The sequence below is a fragment of the Astatotilapia calliptera genome, chromosome 12 (assembly GCF_900246225.1).
Source record: "Astatotilapia calliptera chromosome 12, fAstCal1.2, whole genome shotgun sequence".
Taxonomy (NCBI): Eukaryota; Metazoa; Chordata; class Actinopteri; order Cichliformes; family Cichlidae; genus Astatotilapia; species Astatotilapia calliptera.
The window spans coordinates 35,455,965-35,476,018 of record NC_039313.1 but is presented as its reverse complement, the minus strand read 5'-3'; the positions used below and the strand labels follow the sequence as shown (position 1 = coordinate 35,476,018).

Genomic DNA, 20,054 nt, shown 5'->3' with positions numbered 1-20,054 from the left:
TTGTACTTTGGTAGTCATGCACAGTAACCATTAGTCGTGGATGGGGGGGCTCGTAAGATGTCACGTGCCAGTGACCCACGCCCACAGTCAAGTGGAGCTGCTTTGCTTATTCAAAGCAGAGAGCAGGTTGTTGTTTCAGCGCGCTGGCTGATGGCAGCGCTGCTGTTGTGATGAAGGAAGTGGAGAACAGTTTTCTGTTGCTGCTCTGAAATCACTTTGTTTGTTTTTATTGTACTTTTTAATCGTTATGGACAGTTTGTGTCTTTACTGCACTTTTTAAACAGCTGGTGCGTGTTAGCAGCAGCAGCTCGAGGTTAGCACGTGAAGATCGGGCAGATCTGACTTTGTTTTGTTTTCTCCCACGTTCTGTACGATTACCTTGGTTTTGTTGTTCTTTAAACACATCCAGACCCCAGTGCAGTGCTGAGGGTCACACACAGGCCTGCTGCCCGACCCACAATACTCCTGACCATAATGGCTGTCCCTGGGAGCGGTCAGCCCTCAGGCTAGAGGATCCTCGTTGTTCTGGCTATGCATGGCCAAGCCCAGTGAATTCAAGCCTGAGCACCAGACACATGCCTGCAAGCTCCCCTCCCTGCACTGGCTCTACAGGCCCTGGTTTTTACTTCCATACAAGTTATCCAGAGTCCATATCATGACCCACGTTGTAGTTTGTAAATACATGCTTTTAGTCTGTGTCCTGGGAGACCCTGCCAGGAGCCTCTGTCCATGCCAACACATCCCCCCATCTTGTGTTGGGTGGTTCGGTCCAGCGTTGGAGCTCGGGTGAAGAGCGCAGATGACCGAAGCAGCTGCTGCTCTAATATGTCCCAAGGAGTCAGCTGAGGTGGTTCTTGGATGCTTCTCTTGGAGGTTTTTGTGGGAATACTCAGAGGTGACACCCAGAACCCACTGGAGTTCTCGGGGTTGTGCAGAGGGTCATCTGGCTTGGGAACGTCATGGGATGCTTCAGATGCAGCCTGCTGCCACATGAATCGGATAGATGAATGCAGTAGACTTTAGCTACAGTAGTTAATGTTAATCCTTAAAATTGATCAATTTGTTTGTCCAGTTTTATTTTTGCAGGTCTGTTTGCTTCGAGTTTGGTTCTTGAAGGCGCAGAGTGTGTTTGTGGCGTCTCAGCTGAATGGTCTGATAATGACAACTCTGCTTAATGGGTTTATTTGATAGAGCCACTTTAGAGTTGCAGCGTGGCGGTCACTTTTCCACTGAGCTCATTTTAAACAGAAACGGGCTGAGTTTTGTTTCCTGTCAGGTTTTGGCCACAGATTTCCACCACTATCGGTTTTATCTGCTTTTACTGGTCGATGCATCTGCTCTTCCTTCCTGTCTTTTGCATATTCAGTGACATCTGCCACCAGACTGCTCCCACATTGTTCTTGTCCTCCAGTGAAGCTGAAATAATAGAAGAGCACAGGCCAACATTCGAGTCAATATTTGCTCATGAGCTGTACCTTCTGGGCTCTGTTTTAGAGACGCTTTTGTTATAATTCATAATGAACTCTGTTCTGTTAAAAGTCAGAATAAGGTTGGACACCCAGCTGGAGTTATGAGGAGATTCATCCCAGCAGGACAATAATCTCCTGAGGAAACGGCTTCCTGTTACTTTGGCTACTTCAACAGCAACCAGACCAGATTTGCATTTTAGTTCAGGACCAGACGTTAGTTCAGACGTTAAAGATGGCTGCTGCATGTTTGTTTGAAGTCCTGTTTTCAGGGCTCATGATGGGAAAATCCCCCATCTCTAAGTGTGAGGCTGATCTGTGATGCACCTACAGGCTGTCAGGTCTGAAGTCTTCTCTCCTTCCTGTGTTTAACTGGAACAGGAAGAGCTCAGGTTGTCTCATCAGTCTGCAGAGTAATGCAGAGTCACCGGTGCACAGGTGTAAATGCAATAAATGCACTGCAGCGAGGATTCAGCGCAGTGATGTAAACCCTACATCTGTCATACAGTATCGTGTATTTACAGCAACATTTCTATCTCTGATAAGACAAACACAGATCTACCACTGAGTTTATGTTTGCAGTGTAAATGTGCAGCAAAGTTCAGTAAGCCAGAAACAAAACGGATGCTTGAAGCTGAGATGAAATATTCGGGCAGTCATTCTTGGAGCCGGACGGATTGACGAGTGTGGGAATTTGACTCATCGCTGTCAAAACACGCAGTCAGTTTAGCAAATATGACTGTTCACAGGTAGGAAAAGCCGGACAGCAAAAGTTACTCTGTCATTCCTAAAGGTGACACAAAACATTCCCAGAATGAGTTCATCCCTTTGTTTTGGTGGAAGTGGCGATCCTCCCAGCGAACAGACGCCCTCCACAATGCCACAGTGTTTCCAGAGGAATGCTGCTGCTATTGTTGATCGGAATGACTCCCGCTGGGAAGACCGCCCCGCCTCGCCCCCTCAGCCCTCCACTGCCAACACAATACAATGTGTTGCATTATACCTATGAAGGCATGCTACTGTTTTCATAGCCTGCGACCCTGCGAGGCCAAGATAATGAAAAGGATAACACGGAAGTCATTAGTTAGTCCCACAGTTATTCCCACTTCCTCCACCCAGCGATGGCTGGTAATCTGACGCGAGCCCGACCGTGCAGATGAATTTACATCTGCATTAAATGTCCAGAGCTTAGTCTTAGCCCCGAATTCATGTTATGAATGTTTAGAGATGTGCATGATTTACTAGCTGCAAAATAAATGTTAGTTTTCCGACTCGGACCGGTTTTCGTTTGTTAAACATCGCTGATGATGTCCTCTGCAGACGTCGACACCGTCCACGTCTCGTCTGTCTTCACCTGGAGCGGCGTCTCGCTGAGCCAGACACCCATTTGGTGTTTAACGACTTCCTGAAGCTGCTGAGGTTTGCTGTAACGAGCCGTGCTGTCAGGGTTGGAGGTTGCACCTCTCACCGATTCCTCCTTCTGGCGCTGATGCTAACGCTCTGCTTTACTCTTGTTAATCGTATATGTTAAATTTAAATTGTGTAAACTTGTTCTCGAAGCAGATAATGAGACTTTTTAAGGCTTGTTTGGGAGGTTTTATCTTTTGTGGGTCATGGTTTTGTTTGAATTTGGCGTGTCCCCCACTTTTATTTGGTGGTTCCTTTTCTGCTTCCCCTCTTGGGAACAAATTAGACTTTCAGATTAGGGCGTCAAGTGACGTGTGGACGGCTTCAAGCGCTGTTGATGCTAACGGGGAAAACGGGAGAGGTTAGTGCCTGGTCATTACTGTCATTCCCCTCAAACACCCCCCTTCTCTCCCTGTACTTTCCTCCCCCTCCCTCAGTGGAACAAATCATTTAGCTAATGGGATTAATCCTCTCTCCCTGCCTCCCCCCTCCCTCCTTTCCTCTCTTGTCTTCTTTCTTTTCTCAAGTCCATCCTTGAGTTCCTCTTTCTTCTTGGCAAACACGAGTGCTTCGTGTCAGTGAAAAGCTTTAGAGGGAACACTGAATTAACGAGGACTAAATGCAGGATTTGGGAGCCTCGATCACCTTCCTTGTTACTAAACGTTCTCGTTGCTGTGATCATATAAATGAGGAGTCTTTTCTCCAGACGACCCCTCAGTTGGGAGCCAGAATAAACTCTTAATCGCTGTATTTAGGCTGCTTTGTCGTCCCAGTAACAGAGTAGGGATAACGGCCAGCCCCCGAGATGGCATGCTCGATATCCCCGATGACAAATGACGCTAAAGCCAGTTAATCAGGGCTAGCACTGATGTCACCACATTAACCTCTCCATGACAAACAATGAGGCCAGCTAAGAGCGCACAAAGGCAGCCAGCGTCGGGACCAGCTGGGGCGGACACGCTCAGCAGATGGACATTAATATATTCTACATTACATTTAAATTGAGGCTTTTATTTATAAGCTGAACTACAGGATCTGTAATAACTCAAGAACAGAGTTTACTCACATTAACTGACTCACTGCTCTCTGACCAGGTATGAGCTGCAGAGTGGTTAACCGACTGAGAGTTAAGAACCTGGGGTTTATTAATACGATGATGATGATGATGGTGAGATGTGATAATAGGACTTAAAACGTATTCATTTGATTTATTTGTACTGGTCTTCTAGGCTCAGTGCAACTCTACTGTGTACTGTTATTTACAGTCAAGCTAGTCCTCCTCAGTCCACCTCACACATGCTGCTGGCGCTCCACCTTGCTGCTGGCGCTCCACCTTGCTGCTGGCGCTCCACCTTGCTGCTGGCGCTCCACCTTGCTGCTGGCGCTCCACCTTGCTGCTGGCGCTCCACCTTGCTGCTGGCGCTCCACCTTGCTGCTGGCGCTCCACCTTGCTTAAATCAGCACTTTGTCTCCAGTATCCGTTCCAGCTTCTCCAGACTGGACCGATAATCTGTCGAAATATCAGAAGAAGTGTGAAGGCAGTTTTTAGGCCATTAAATGATCTTTAAGTTGTTGGTGGAGGTGGAGCAGGTCGCCTACTAACCGGAAGGTTGCTGATTCGTTCCCCATCCTGCTCAAGGATACTAACCCCATGTAGCTCTCTGATGCATCCACCGGTGTGTGACCTCTGCAAATGGGAGGATGTACAAGTTGTGTAAAGCTTTGAGTGCTCAGAGTAGAAAAGCGCTATACAAGAACCGGTCCATGTACCGTTAACGAATTCCATGTGTTCTGCCCGAGGTGGGACTGCAGAGAACTCAGGATGTGTGGGCAGCTAACCTTCTGCCCAAAGGCCGATTCCTGGAGTCATAGTTACAATAGATAATTATCAACAGGAAAAGTCCACAAACGAGCAGCAGCAGGTCTGATGCTGCTTCATAACTGGTGCTTGTGAGGCCGTTTAGACTTCCTGACATTAAGGCTGTTTTGTTGTGAGGGGAAAATGAAAACAGACGCTTGTTTTCAGGAGTTTACAGCTGTAACTTTGGCTGCTTGTTAAAACCTGCGTGCTTGTTGTTTGCACAGTGATTCGCTGCTTTCTGTTACGTCTCGGTCATGATGAGATTTCTATCAAACTGAACGGCCAGCTGCTTTCAGTGGAAAACACTTTATCGTGTGGAGGCGGTTTCATGCTCCCCTTGTGCTTGAAAGCCTGAATCTGGCAGGTGTCTTTTGTTCCCGGGACCTGGGCCGCGGCACAGCTGGGACTGCAGCCCCCAGAGATAAAACTGCCTCTTCAGGGAGTCCTGATTGATTCTGAAAGCAACCCGCATAAACACACAGCCTGCGTTGTAACAGCTTTGTGGTGGTTTGACGATACAGTGAAGTGCAGCAGGGCTGCTGTTGTGCTTCTAAGCAGTGCGTGGGACGGTTCTACAGCTGTTCAAGTACTGTAATTATTTAAGGTGTGTTATGCTAATTTCTAGTTACATACTGGAATTGCTAAACTCAGAGTAGCTTTGCATGATTCAGAGTTCAAAATACTCCAAATAAACCTTATTTCTGTTACGCAGGGCATCAGGGTTTCTTCTGATTGGCTGCCCCTCGTAAACAGGATTGAAATGCAGGTTGGTGGGCTTCTGTGCCTGAACACAAAATGACCTAAATGTACACAGGAAGAGTTGAATAGGTCCATTTTATTTGAGACAAAGTTTTATTCAGAGATGTAGGTCGGCTTAAAAAAGGAATGTGAAACAGACTGACGGGGAGAATAAGTGAAAGATACCAGGCTGTGGGTGTGTTGCTCGTGACCCTGAACCCGGTCTTGCTTTTATCTCCACAGCCTGCGCACTTTCTTTCATGTGTTTTCTGAAGAACAAGCAGCTGCATTCTTAGTGTCGCTTTAGAAACTCTGAGCAGTTTCCACAAATGTGTGTTAGCTGTGCAGATTTTAAGGTTTCCACCAATAAGAAGCTGCGCCTGTAAACACACCAGTGCATGCCCATCAGCAAGTGTGCCGATAAGAGTTTATTTTCTCTTCCATGCTGCATGATCCTTAAACCTACACTTTTCTGATAATGCAGCAGTCGTCTGGAGCATGTGGGCCTCGTATCTGTGGAGATATGAAGCTTGTGTATTTTTGTAACATGAACTTTACGCTGTGAAAGAGTGTATTAGCCCCCCTAAACCCTGCACAAACAAACGGACTCCATAAGACAACTGAAGGTGGGAAAGTCCAGTGGATGAGTCCTCTGAGCCTTTCCAGCCCCCAGGGGCGGGTCCTTGTCCCCATTTTAACCAGGAACATGACTTAAACTGCGTTGCTCTAATGGCCACCAGGGGGCAACACCTTGAATTGCACAAAAGAGAGTTTATGGACTCAGGTTCTTATTTTAAGGTTATACTGAATAAAGCATGTTAATATATTTTGATTATTATAAGTGTCAGTAAGTGATGCTCACACATCACCTGCTGGTTTTACTCGGTTCTGAGAAAATCACGTTTTTATCTGTTTAATTTTGGGAAAAACCAACGAGTTTAGACTGTGTCAATAAAAATGACCGTCCGCATCCTCGAACCTAAAGGACCTGCGAGCGCTTCTCGTCTGTGCTCGCTTTGTTCTTTTCCAGTTCTGGGAAAAAACTCAACTTGTATTTAATGCAGATGGTCCAGTTCCTGTTTTAAGCCCATCGGCGCGGCCGCGTGTGGTTGGAAACTGTTTCGCATTTACAGTTTAGAGGGAGATGCCTCTTAAATTTCTGTAAGTAGAAATATGTAACAAAAACAAACTCTTTTAATTTTGTTTTGTAGTTTAGTGCACTTTATTGCAGTTTATGTAGTTAATATGTATGCATTAAGTCCATAATATTAAAATTTATGATATAATTAATATATAGCAACTTGAAACGCTCTACAGCATGTAGTTCTGGGCTTTAAAGGGGCAAACATCCAAAAACAGGAGGTGTGAACTCAGCCTGCCTCAGCAACATGCAAAATCAGCTTTCAGCAGTAGCTGCAGCTCATTAGCTTACATGCATGTGTGACAGAGTGATATCTCTTATTACTGTGGGTCAGGGAGGACGCTGACCTGCATCTCTGTACATTACAATGCTCCACAGCTGCAGCTCTCCTCCGCCTTCCCCTGGCTGTGATCCAGCTCAGTGGGACTCATTAACGCCATAATTGGCCCACCGGCTCAAGTGTTTGGAGCTCGCTGAAAAGGAGGGAAAAGTAGTTTATTAATAATTACAGCCTCCAAAAATATTCCTGAGATCGTTTCTGTTCAGGTAACACAAACTGCAGAAAAATACGTGGAGGCTTTGTTTCTTTAAAAGAAGCTCATGGTTTTATTTTACCCTCTCGTTTTGGCGTCTCTTGGCTTCTTCGCTCCACCACATGTTGTGATCACTTTAATTAGCTTGTCGTTCATTGTCCGGCAGCTGTCAGAGGAGAAGGGCAGCGCAGGAGGCAGCGCTGCATCTCATTGGTCTGTCTCCAAAAGGTCGTCAGAGTGGGCTCGCTTGGCACAAAAGCAAACACGGGAGCACTTAAGTCGGAATTTCTCCCACAATGCTTCTTTGAGCGAGCTGACAACACGAGTGAAAGCTGTGGGAGGGACCGCCTCTCTCTGGAGGTTGCATCTGAGCGCTGTGGCGTGTTTAGAGCAAACACAGACGTGTGAGCTGTAAAGGTGTCCACGCGGCTCGTACCAAAACTTTAGTGTTTGTAGAGAAACCTGAAGGCTGACGTTTGTCTTTGTTCTGATTCGTTGCACCTCTCACATGTTTGGAGTTTACGTTGTGGTTGGTTGACTCTTTGTTTTATTGAATTAAAGGTGATCGACGAGTTTCAAAGTAAAGGCGAGTGCATAACACGCCTTGTAATTAAGGCTCATTCATGTGGTTTCACTGTTGGGTAACACGAGAACAAACCCAGTGATCTGTGTGCTGAATCACGATGGCCGAATAAAACCAGTTTGAACTGAAGGATGAGTTTCAAAGTAAACTGTTCCGACTCACTGCTCTGCAGGAAACTTTAGCTTCAGTAAAATCAGTCATGTTTGTTGTTCTAGTCATAGATGTGAACTCCATTAGATGGAGAACAACGTCTGTGCAAAGCATGTAATTTAAAAGTAACTTGGTGCCTCCACCGGCTGCGAGTGATGGGCGGTGTTCACCGGCCCATAGCTCCACTCCGCCTTAGTGACTCCACTCAAGAGCTGAACAAATAAGCGGCTCCAGCCTGTCCTTGGTCAAGAGCAGGCCAGACAGAGGAGGACCTGTGGGGGGGGGATAAAGAGAAAACCAGAGTCGACACAGTGATCCGGGGAGACGGCGTCTTCTGTAAAAGCAGCTCTTTAACTCTTAGAGCGCAGAGAGAGACGGATGTGTTGATCTGTGGCGTTTTGGTGTTTGTTTCACATCTTTCAGCCGTAACCTGGAGCTGAGTCTTGTTCCTGCAGGGGGCAGTGTTGTCAGCAGAAAGGCTTCGTGTGAGTGCAAAGACTGGGTGACCTCTTAAATCTGTGCTCAGGACGGCAGTGAGGCGAACAGGCTGATTAATGGCGTACCACGGCGTCTGCAGTAGAGTCTTCTTTTCCCTCTTTGTTGTTCGGTGCTGGAGGAGCGGCGAGCGAGACAGAGAGGTGTAAACGGGCGTTTCGCTGATTCCTTGAGGCTGAAAATGACCTTTTTTTTTTTTTTTAACTCAGTAGTTCATCCAAAAACAGTTACTGGTGCAGCTAAATGTTTTTCTCACTGCAAACAAATTATTAACTCAAATAAGCTGAAGGACGGACAGTTTAGAGCCTGGCAACTTTGGCATGTTTAAAGCAGCTGATTGGCTCTTTGGCTGCAGGCGAAGAAGTAAAACTTGGAGGAATAAATCGGAGCAGAGCTGAAGTTTCTCCATCCTGGCAGACAGAAAGCATATGCCAGTGTAATAAACACCAAATTCACTCAGCTGTGAGCTTATTCTTCATTTTGTAGCCCTCAAGGTCTAATTTCTTTATTTGTTCAGAGCTGTAAGAAGGAGGAGGGACCCTGACAGACCTGCAGGGTCTGCTGTTTGTGTGCATTCGATGGTCTTGCACAGAATTCCTTTGTAGGGACTCTGAACCTCTGGAGAGCAGCTGTCGCGATAAATGGCTGAAGAAGATAAAGTCGATTCCTAAAATAAAGGGACAGCAATCAAAGACACTTCTGCACCATGTCGTCCTCTCTTGGCTTTACTACGGTGGAGGTCATGATGAGGAGCCACGCTGGGGGGCTAAATGCATCTGTGTGCACTCAGTTGCAATGATAGGAAAAAAGCTCAAGATCCCAACAAGCTGCATTTTCTGTTAATGGCTGTGAAGAGGACATTTAACACGATATTTAGGAGCTGCCACACGATGTTACCCTTATTAGGTGCTGGCTAAACTACAGTACATATTTACTGTGTGGCACCAACGCCATGTTTGCATCATGTGTTACAAGCTAAATGTCAGTTTTCGGTCTCATTCCTCTGACCTGTACATGCACCGCACAGATGTTGGTTTTCATTAACATTTGAACTAAAACCTCAGACGTGAACGCGGAGCGTCGGTGCGGTGGGGGTGGCCTGTTAAAGGCTGAATGTTTACACGGTGCTTGGCCACTTGAGCGCTGAGTTTAAACACAATATAACTGAACAGACTAAAGGAAGGATTGATGCAGCATGGAGCACAAACAGCCTGCACTGAGACTGTTACTAGAATAGATCTGCATATTTTTAGGATGGCCTATTACGCTCTGTTTAAACGCTTCGGTTATAAGCACAGCTACACTCCTTTTGTGGCGAAAGGTACACAGAACTCTTGATATGCAAGTAAACTTCAAAAACGAGTATGAATGAAAGGTTGGAGGCACTAATTTAAACCGAGCAGGCACACTGTGGTTTTAAAATGCAGTGCTGTCTGTCTGATAAGTGCAGGTTAACGTCTGGAAGAAGTGAACCAGCGACTGCCTCGTCTCACAACATTTTCACTCTTGCCGATACCTTTCCCAAATTTCAAAGCATCCGAACAGCTGATGCTGGAATTCGAAGCGCGTGCGGTATGGTGCAGATTTCAAAACGAGCTGGATTTAGATCTGCAGGTGTGACACAGATGTGCTGTGATCTGAAGTCCTGGTTCCAGTTTGTGCTCAGATACTGATTCTTCTGAAATGACCGGGCCGACTTCCACGTGCACGCTGCTCAGATTTTTATGAACGAGATAAAGCGAGCGATGGCTGGGAGCGTAATGACAGGGCCAGTATGTATAATTGTCTTTGATTTCTATAATTCCAGTCTCAGTGGAGGAAATGCTCGTCGTTCGCCAACACTGTGTTTATCTGCGAGCACGAGGCTCGCGGCTGCCTCGGAGGAACAATAGCAGGGAGTTGAAAGCGTCTGCACCAAAAATAACTCCATGTGTGATTATACAGGAGCAGGAGTCTCTGCAGGTCGGCTCATCAGCTGACCTCACAGTGTTTGCAGGGTAAGTTAAAGTGTGTTGGGTTTGTCTGACCTCAGCCCCGAAGCAGACACAGTAGTGACAGGTGATCACTGAGGTTCTCTGTAAAGAATACAGGCTGCAGTATTTACAAAGAAAGCAGCATGAAGCGATGCTCTGTGAACGCCTCTTTTTCCTCAGAAGCAATACTAAGTTAGAGGCACATTAGTGGGAAAGGACCAATCGTAGAGAGGCGAGGCTGAGCTGGTTTGAACACGTGCGGAGGAGAGAGTGGATCTACTGGACAGGCTGGAGGAAAAGAAGATTAAAGGTCATACAGAGGGTTTGTGTGACAGGATGCTGCAGGGAGCATGGCGAGATGGAGGGAGATGAGCCACTGTGGCGCCCCCTAAAGGAGCGAGGCAGCAGCCCCACTGCAAATAGGTCAGCGTTTGATGAAGCAACATGGCTGCTTTCACTGTTTTGCTGTGTTGCACTCTTTGTTTGACGGAGACCTTATCTCTGCTCATATTTGCATCAGACGCCTGAATGAAGTGTGTGTGCGTGCGCGTGAGCATTTCCACGTCTTTTAAAGAAGCTGCTGAACTTTGCGTCTGATAAACGTCGTCGTGTTTATCGTGTGGTCTTTGGCGCTCGTCAGCTGGGAGCGTCAGTACGTTTACACTCATGGATGTTTAAGAGCAGCAACATCAGCCTCGCTGCTGTTTATCACTGAGGTCCAGAGAGTTTGTTCTCCAAAGATCGTCACCATAAGAGACGTCTATAGAAAAGCAAAAACACAAGCCCGTCTTTATCCTTTCAATGAGTAATTTATCATATGTTGAGCTGACGTGCACCAGCCTGACTTATTGAGCCTCAGCATTGATGCCACAGCCTGGCACTCTTAGCCTCTAATGATTCTGTTTCATCAACTTCTTCTAATCTTAATCAGCTGCTGGAAAAGATTCCTGAGCTTCCCTGAAGATGGACGTCTTTGCTTTTCTCTTCTCACCTCTGCCCATGTGACTTCTCTTTAAAAATGCTAAGTAGGGGACACAATCCTCTGGTTCTTCCGGGTCCTCCCTCCCTGGTGGAATAATTGAGAGGCTTTATCACAGGCTCTCCAGAGTCAAACTCGGCAGGCTCCGTCAAAGTGAAGTGAACAGTTGAACAGAACCAGCTCTGCAGCCTCCAAACTGTAGAGCTCGTCGGCACGTCCGGCCTCCTCGCCTGGCCCGGCTCTTCTCCACGGTCGGCACAGCAGCTTCCCCTCAAAGCTTCAGAGGCATTTCCTAATGAGGCCCAGATGCAGAGCTGAGCTGACAAGCAGCTACTGCTTGTTCTGCAATTAGTCACATTTGCGCTCGTGCACACGTTAGCGCTGCAGCACAGGAGCACGCCGTTTCCTTCAGTTTAACTTTCCTCTACGTTTTAATTCTTACGGACATGAAAAAAGAAAACGAGGTGAACTCGATGCTCCACGTGCAGCCGCTCTGTTACGCTGCTGAGCTTTTCCTGATTATCTGAATGAAAACATCCCGGTTCCTCTCGAGGCTTTTTCCCTCCATTAAAGCTGCAGCCTCTGCTTTTATTAGGGGAAAAACAGCTCTGCTGAATATTCAGCGCAGCGGGTCTGCAGCCTAACGGCCCTCTGGTAACTTCTCCTTCTGTTTACTGTCCACACAAAAAAGCCTCGAGTCTTTGTTTTACTGCAGTGGAAAATGTGAACTGTGGCACCACATCCTGTCAGCTCGAACTTCTTTATATGTGTGTCGATGTGATGCACGCGTGAATGTTCTGACAATAACGGCGGGCATCACCGTGAGCCTGACGTCACTGTTAGGAAGAATCATTGTTTGCACGTCTGTGCTTTAAAGCCACATTTGAGAGGCTGACGTTTAAAACGTGTTTATGATAAAACTCATTGTTCAGTGAAATAACATTTAAAGTCCCATTATTATGAAATTAATGAAACATGTAGGTATTCAACATTTTATTGATAATGTCACAGATTGTATTTTTGCACATGAAAAAGCCGCGTGTTTGAAAACTGTGTGATGAAGAAACTGTTCACTGACCTTTTTCTGTCGTTCCTGAAATAAATGGAAACAAAAACAAGACTAAAACATGTCGTTCCCATCCACGCCATCGCCAGGAATAAAGGACAAAAATGACTTAAATGAAAGTCGTCCTCCACGTTGGGATTTCCTTCAGTAACAAACGTGCTTCATTAGATTTCCTGGGATCTTAAATAGGAGACGCTGCTTCCTGTTTGACTGACAATCCAAACAAAGTGTTTTCTTACATTTTGTTTGTTGCTTGGTGTAGCTTCACTTCACTAAGAGGGGAACTCGGTGAAGTCAAGTAATATTTAAAGATAAACTTCATACTCATTTACAGACCATTTAGAAACTCGTTGTTTTGGTTCAGCTCTTAAACAGCTTTGTGTTGATGTAATCAGATTACTTTTGTGCGCAGAGAAGAGGAAGCTGGTGGACCCAGGCACAGTTTTGAGTGGACGTTTTAGTTTTGTTGCACTGAAACACAGCTCATTTCTACCTGTACCTGCTTCTGCTGAAGTGCTCTTGGGCTCGTTCACCTTTCTCTTGGCTGTTTGTACTCGAGTACTTAAAGAGCTCAGCCTGTGTACTGACTCGAGCACGCCACGGGATGCTGTTTGAATGCTCGTGCGTCTGTTTGTGTAGCTCGTCAGGTGTCTGTCACGGTAAATAATGTTAGCTGTGTGTCTGTCAAACGCACCTCCAGGTGGAGAGGAGTCACGCCTGCCGCTGCTCAGAGCTGTGCGTGCACGCTTGAAAATTATTTAACAGCTGAGAAGGAACCGAACGGGTTGTTCCGGTTTGCGTCGGCGCTCAAAAGTTTCCTGCTCGAGGAGTTTGAAGCTCCTGAGATCAGCCGTGGATCTGCTCTGGTCAGCGCGGTGAGTGAGGCTCTGTTTAAATGGGAAGCTTTGAGTCACAGGAAAGGCTCAGAGTCGGACTCTGAGTACATTTAAAGTGGCTCCTGTTAAAGCTGAAGGATGTCGGAGATTAAAAATAGAATGTGGAGTTTATGAAGCAGAAGTCAAGATTTTATTGACAAACATGGGCTTCGTATTTAGTTTGACCGCACGCAGACGCTCTGCCTTAGAGCGCACAGGTCACGATTTCACAGCTGCTTATTACTCTGCTGCCTTTACTGTAAGTGGGAGAAGTTTTTTATATGATCACTTAAAACTATAATAACTGGTAACACTGTGTGGCAATGGGAACTGTGGGACGTGCCAGCGTGCTGTCAGAGCTGCAGGGCTGAGACTGAAGAAATGTAAGGGTACCTGTGTGTGTGTGTGGGTACCAGTGTGTGGATTAAAAGAAGTAGTTGTTTGTCATTGAAGCTGTTAGTAGATTAACTCTGGGTTTTATTTTTGTAGATCGATGCACATGCAGCCCTGAGACCTTCAGTCTGTTACTAATGACAGAGCAGTTTTACCTGAACGGGGGGCGGGGTTGGAACATGCAGTGTTGATCACTTTATTTATATTTATTTATTTTACCTTTTGTCATATATGATCAGCTCGCTGAATATCCTGCCTTTGCATGCAGTAGTCATGGAAACGGGTTACCTCAGAGGGCATTGGCTGGGGGAATGTGGCCAGCAGGTAATCGCGTTTATTTGAAGTGGGTATGTTTTCAGTCGCTGAGGTCTGATCCTGAGTGGGTGCTTCTGTGGAGTGTTTTTATCCTGTGTGGTCTGATGTTATAATGAAATGTGTGGTTAAGAGGAGTTCAGCTGAATTATTTCTTTCTTCACTGATTACTTCCAAATACGTTAAATCAGTTTTCTGTTGACCGTGGGCAGAAATGTGACGGGTTCTTGCTTAGCTTGACCTTTGACCCTCTGCTGTCCCACATCAGCCCTGATCCACGGCGCTGCTTTCTGTTGTTCGCCCTTCTGTCTTCACCTTCAGCAGCTGAGCCTTGAGAAACGCGGCCGTGCTGGTTGATGTGCAACCATCTGAAAGGTTTTCCATTGTGTTCAGCTGCCTGGCTCATTAGCTGCGCTTCAGCTGAAGGGCGGAGGGTGTTTACCCACGCCGGCCGACTACGCGCTTCACCTGGAGGCCCAGCGGAGGGGTCGTTCCACCCAAACGGCCTTAAAGTCCTGTTTCCTCTTATAGGACTCGGATCGTTTGGCTGTCATCTGAGGAAGTCGTCTAATCTTAGCCGTGAAACGTAGCTCTCTCTCTGAGGGCTGCTCGGTGCAGGCTCGTGTCTGAGGGCTGCTCGCTCTGTTTGTACCTGCGTCAAGGTGCAGGAAGTTAGAATGAAAGTTGCAGGTAAGCGGCTTCATTATTATGATGGGAGGTGTCACTGTTGTGGTTTGGGTTATTGTTAATATATCTGAAGTGTTTGTGTGTGTGAGAACTCCTGTTTGTGGTTGGTGTGACTCTGGGTCAGCTCTCAGGCCTCCACCTGCAGCTTCACCCTGTGCGAAGCTGCACAAACATGGATTCTGGTTTATTTTTTAAAGCTCGCACTGAAGAGTGGGTGGAAACTCTGTAAGCACGTAATCATGAAAATGTCAGAGGCTGAGTTTATGTCGATCATTAACTGCAGGAATGTGCAGACTAGACCTTAAAAACCTCACAGGAGGTTTCGTGTCACTCATTTAAAAAAAGGATGAGCAGGTTTTATATTAAAGGCTTTTGCCAAACACGGAAAAATTCAAATTGGAAGAGGAATAAAATCTCTTTAAAGAAATTCTTTGGTTAAATATCTGTTTATACAGACTTAAAGACACTTGGACCCAAACAGGGCCTCAGTTTATAAAGACTTTCCTTTTTTCTCTCAGCAACACTAAATGTTTGCATAACTTCAGTATTTACCTCAGTATATCATGTTTGGATTATTTGGATTACTGTTTATTTTTATAGGTTATGTTGTTAATTGATTAAACTTCTGATTTATTATGAATGATGTCAGAAATAATCCTTTAAAATAAATTTTTATTTTCAGTTTCATTGCTATTTTATGAATTATCAGGTCATAATTCTGTTCATTCCTGCAGAGTTATTGTTTCGCTTTTTATTATTTATTCCTGTAAGTCTCTTTATCACAGTGTCTTTACTCAGGAAAACATTAACGGATCAAATTTGCAGATATATTGATGTCAATCAGTGCTCGCTGATTTTTAAATTGGTGCGTCTTTATTTTATATTTTCTCCTGGAAACAGTTTCATAAAAGCGACCTGTGACCGTTTTAAGGCCTGTAGTGCATTAAAAGCAGGCTGATGCTCTGACTCTAGGATCGATGGCTTCCCCCACAGTGGTGGTGCAAAGCTGAACAGTAAATAGACTCCGCCTCCTTCTCTCCTGCTACTTCCTGCAGGTTTGTGTTCTGGCGGCTCATGGAACAGGACATGTGGGAGATCTTTGGTCAGTCTGTATATTATTCATTTTCCCTTCAGTTAGAATCGTTTGCATGGTCTTGGCAAACAGAAGTTGTGTGTATGTGTTGAAATGCTTACTGAGCTTCATGCTGCTGGAGAGCAGCTGCATGAAACCTTTGCTTTGTGTTCGTTACCTGTTGTCTCAAGTTTCAGTTCATCAGTGTTGGATGTCCAGTCCTTTGAGTCCCATTAGGTGTTAGCAGGCGCAGGCTCATCCATTGTAATCGTAATGTTTTAAACGGGCCAGCCGCCCACAGCTCGATAGTCTGACCTCCTCCACAAACACCTTTTCTTGCTCTCTAGCAGAGGAGCACCCAGGTCTGCCATGACGAGTAATCCTAGCATCCCTTTGATGGTGTGAAGGAGCAGCAGCTCTGCTAGGAGCTCGTTAGCCTGTCTGTGGAGAGCCGGAGGATCAACTGACCAATAAAATGACAGCTTTATGCTCGTCTCTCCTGGAGTTCCCCACCTCTGATTTATTTGATCCATCCTTTCTGACTTTTCTATCCAAGAATTGCTTTCGTGTCCTAAAACAGCAGATTCATTGTATAATATTTTTTATTTTATTTCACCCAATGACCCGAAAGCCGAGCACAGAGCTGAGCAGATCAGACCCAGACACCATCCGAGCGATATCCAGACGTCGTATCGATGCATCTCTAAATGTTAGTGGCCATTTCTTCCACACATTTCTTTTTGTGTGACATGCTGGAGCCAGTTTTAAGTGTGAGGGAGGAGAACAAACATGCCTGCGGTCTATTTGGGTGTTGGAAGGGTCTGTGTGCTCTGCAAAGGCTGCTCTCAATCCTTCGTCTCTGTATCGCGACTATAATAACTCCCCAGGGTGACGGACGGTCGGGACTTAGAGGCTCCGGCCTGATGACACTACGGCGCTGCTTTATTTGGCTGCACACTCTAAACAATGATTTACTTATGATGCAGCTGACTGACAAAGTGACCTTTCACATGTTCCTCACACACATTTTATGGCTGTCGGCTGCATGTCGTCACAGCAGGTGCAGCTGTTGGGTAGATGTGTTTAAATACTTTGTTTGTAACACTTAAATATGCATCGTTACGTTAAACTGTAAGTGACAGTAAGGATTCATAACCAAGAATATTTTCTGATGATGTTTGTTATTTTTCATGCACCAACGGGAGTAAATGCTTTCCTTTCTGCGCTTCTTGGATGCTTGGTTAAACTCTGACTTTGCTGGGAAATGTTTCTGGTGTTTGCTGGAGGTCTCAGCTCGGTCCTGGCTGATGTTCAGCGCCTTTAGCTCCAGTATAAACGTTCTCCAGAGGCCTGGTAATGAACTCATTTGATTCAGGTGTGTTGACCCAGGGTGAGATCTAAAACCTGCAGGACACCGGCCCTTGAGGCCTGGACTTCCTACCCCTATTCCTGAGGTATGCGGCCTCACCGACCCTGATAATCGAGTAAGACCGAGTATATTGTAAAAGTCTTAGATTGTCCTCGACTCTGTTACCACTGCGGGGCTGAGCTCTTGATCTCTAGCTGTCAGAGTCACGTGTTCAGTGTAAAGGTCAAAGGTTTCAGCTGTATCGAACCTCGTCTACATCTGTGCTCCTCGAGACCTGACACCCCCCCCCCCCCCCCCGGCCTACTGACTCCAGTTTTCGTCTTATATTTGCAGCTTCTTATAAGATGACAACGGCTCTTTTGTTTTGTTGCTCATAATGTGTCCATTGATGATGATGATGAGCAGGCGACTGCACACAGGACCTCTGTGCTTCGAAATGTCAGGATGCAAACACACCTGTGAAGGAGCGGAGGCCGGCCGGGCTTCAGCTCCCACAAAGACACGCTTAACAAAAGGTCAAAATACCTGCACTCACACTTCACATATTTCAAGTTACACTGGAGGTCAGAAAGCCAGCGCTCTGTTCTCATGTGAACTTTAAAAAGGAACCAGTCTGACCGCTGGGACAAAGTGACCTCCTTTACTGACACTTTTTAATCTTTGAAAGGTTGCCTTGTGTTGTTTCTCACTAATTGTTGCTCACCTGTGTGCGTCACTAACGGTATTCCTTTGTGTTCTGTCTCAGGTTGCAGGTTGCATGGTAATCTGGACTTGCTGCATGGCAGTTGCATGACGGCACTGAGTCTTGTTGTTGGACTGAGAGCACGCAGCTGCACCCATGGCTCAAACCGTGCACGTGAACGGCAATGGCCCAGGTAACGTGTGAGTGTGAGATTCTTGCAGGGATGTCTTTGACCTTATTTCATTGCAGAGCAGTTTGAGGGAGACGCTGGTTAAATGCGTCCCTGCATGTCTAAAGGTTACAGGCTGCCTCCGTGACTAACATATGCTCTCTGGGCGTTGGTGGGCAGGGGTACAATGGGACTGAAGTGGGATTAGGGGTCCAGTTTCAAGCTTAAGTCATGCTGGTATATTTAAGGTCTTGGCTCCGGCTCTTTAGACACAAACACCATGAGTTGCAAGAAGTAATTTTAGTCAAGTCATCCAGTAACTTTTCAGACCTCGAGACAAGAGTTTAACATCTTCACACGCTGTTTGTGCAAACTTGTATTCAAACATTCAAACACTGAACAGCCTCTAACAGCTGTGTGAGTAAGTGTGAGCTCACATGCACTGTGGTGGGTGTTTCAACATATCAGCAGAGGGTCCCTATGATCAAAGGTTTGTTTTTATTTTCCTTTACTCTTGGCTCTGTATGACGTCAGGAAGAACGTGATGATAATAATGGAGTGGATTTATATAGCGCTTTTCTAGGCACCCAAGCGTGCACGTGTCCACCATCCAGCTGAGTATGCTAGGCTATCACCAGCTTCTGAAAGAGGGTGCTGTTAAAACAGCGCTATTATTTGTTTTATTTTTTTCTGTTGACTGCTTCTATTAGCTCATCATTATTAGCAAACTTACTCGTGGACAAATAAATAAATCGCCCAACCTTATTCCACAGTATATTTTTAATGAATAATCATAATCTTGGCTCAAACCAGATTCAGTGATATCTGAAGCACAAAGGGCAAAGAGTTCTGACGGAGAGAGAATTTTGGCACTTCAGTATGAAAACACACACACACACACACGTGTGCGCTCTCATTCCTGTGTAGACTAACGGGAGAGCGTGAAGCTTCTTGCTTCCAAATCCCTGCTGGAATGTGCAGCATGCAGGTCGGGTGCTTCAGGAGCGCCGTCCTGAGTGTCAGTCTGCCATCACCACTCCACTCTGCTTGTGTTTCTCAACATGATAAAGTCTGAGCTTCAGTGGCCACATCGACAATAAGTTTGTCCCGAGGAACCCTCAGACCGCTGAACTCCTCGTCGTACAAATAGCCTCTCTGTCGTGTTGGTGGTCAGCAGGCAGACGCGGTGAAAGAATGCAGAGCAGATGGTGATATTTAACCTTTTATTGTAGAGGTGGGTGATGTGCTTTGGGAAGAATGTCGATCTGTGATCCAGGGCTGCTCAATCATGGTAAAAAATTACAACTGATACGTGGAAAATGTTGCACTTGTTGAATTTTGAGAAGGATTTGTTGTTCCTCACCAGACTTCCTGTTTTCAGCCTGTCTTATCATCTTGGCTCGAGCTGAACTAAAGCAGCTACAGTGTGAAGGGGGGAGTCTGAGCTATCAGAGGAGGTGAAAGTGCAGACTTACAAAAATCTACAAAACCAAAACACAAAACAAACAGTTGAAAACATGCAGCTTTTCAACTGTTTGAAGAATTGTAACCAAAGTCATTGAACAGCGTAATATTTAAACTGGAGTGCTGCATGCATCTTACATATCTGAAGCTCGAGAATGAAGCTTCTCTCAGATTGGAATAAATGCCAGATGTGGGACGCCTCAGCGCATTGAGCAACAAACCATTAAGCACATTTCTTCCAAACAAAACCTCAGCAGACTTTAATGCGACTCCAGCACTGTTTGCAGGACTGATCCCACAGTCTTAAAATACTTCTCCTCAAAAATGTTGGCCTGATTTATTTTAGACCAGTGGGGAGTGAAAACACTCAGGATGTGATCATTTTATATTCTGCACAAAGCTGACATCGGGCAGTGTGAAGTGTTACTCCTGAAACTCAGATCCTGGTCCAGCCCCGGGTTGTCTCTCGGAGCAGACCATTATGGGTCTGACTGGTCTTCAGTGGCACCGGTCGGCACGGGGACACCGCGGTGGCCATCAGGCCAGTGAGGCCACTCCCTGCAGCTCCTGTAAACCCACAGAAGTGGTTTTGTTTCAGTAGCAGTAATGGACCCAGCTGCCCTTTTAAACCTCCCCCAT

The 20,054-nt window shown here is 46.0% G+C and overlaps 1 protein-coding gene across 4 annotated transcripts in view; it reads left to right on the top strand.

Annotated features, from left to right (window-relative positions):
* kank1a (KN motif and ankyrin repeat domains 1a) overlaps positions 1–20,054 on the top strand; it is a 49,382-nt gene that overhangs the window by 10,418 nt on the left and 18,910 nt on the right. The window contains exons 1-2 of one of the 4 annotated variants that reach the window (XM_026186115.1): positions 14,590–14,662; positions 15,715–15,761. The exons of 1 other annotated variant lie outside the window; for it this stretch is intronic. In XM_026186115.1, coding sequence (XP_026041900.1) covers positions 15,734–15,761 — 28 coding nt within the window. In that variant the 5' untranslated portion in view covers positions 14,590–14,662; positions 15,715–15,733. Of the gene's footprint in view, positions 1–14,589; positions 14,663–15,714; positions 15,762–17,845; positions 17,976–20,054 lie in introns of those variants that run through there. 2 more of the 4 variants (XM_026186114.1, XM_026186113.1) reach the window with 2 other exon arrangements.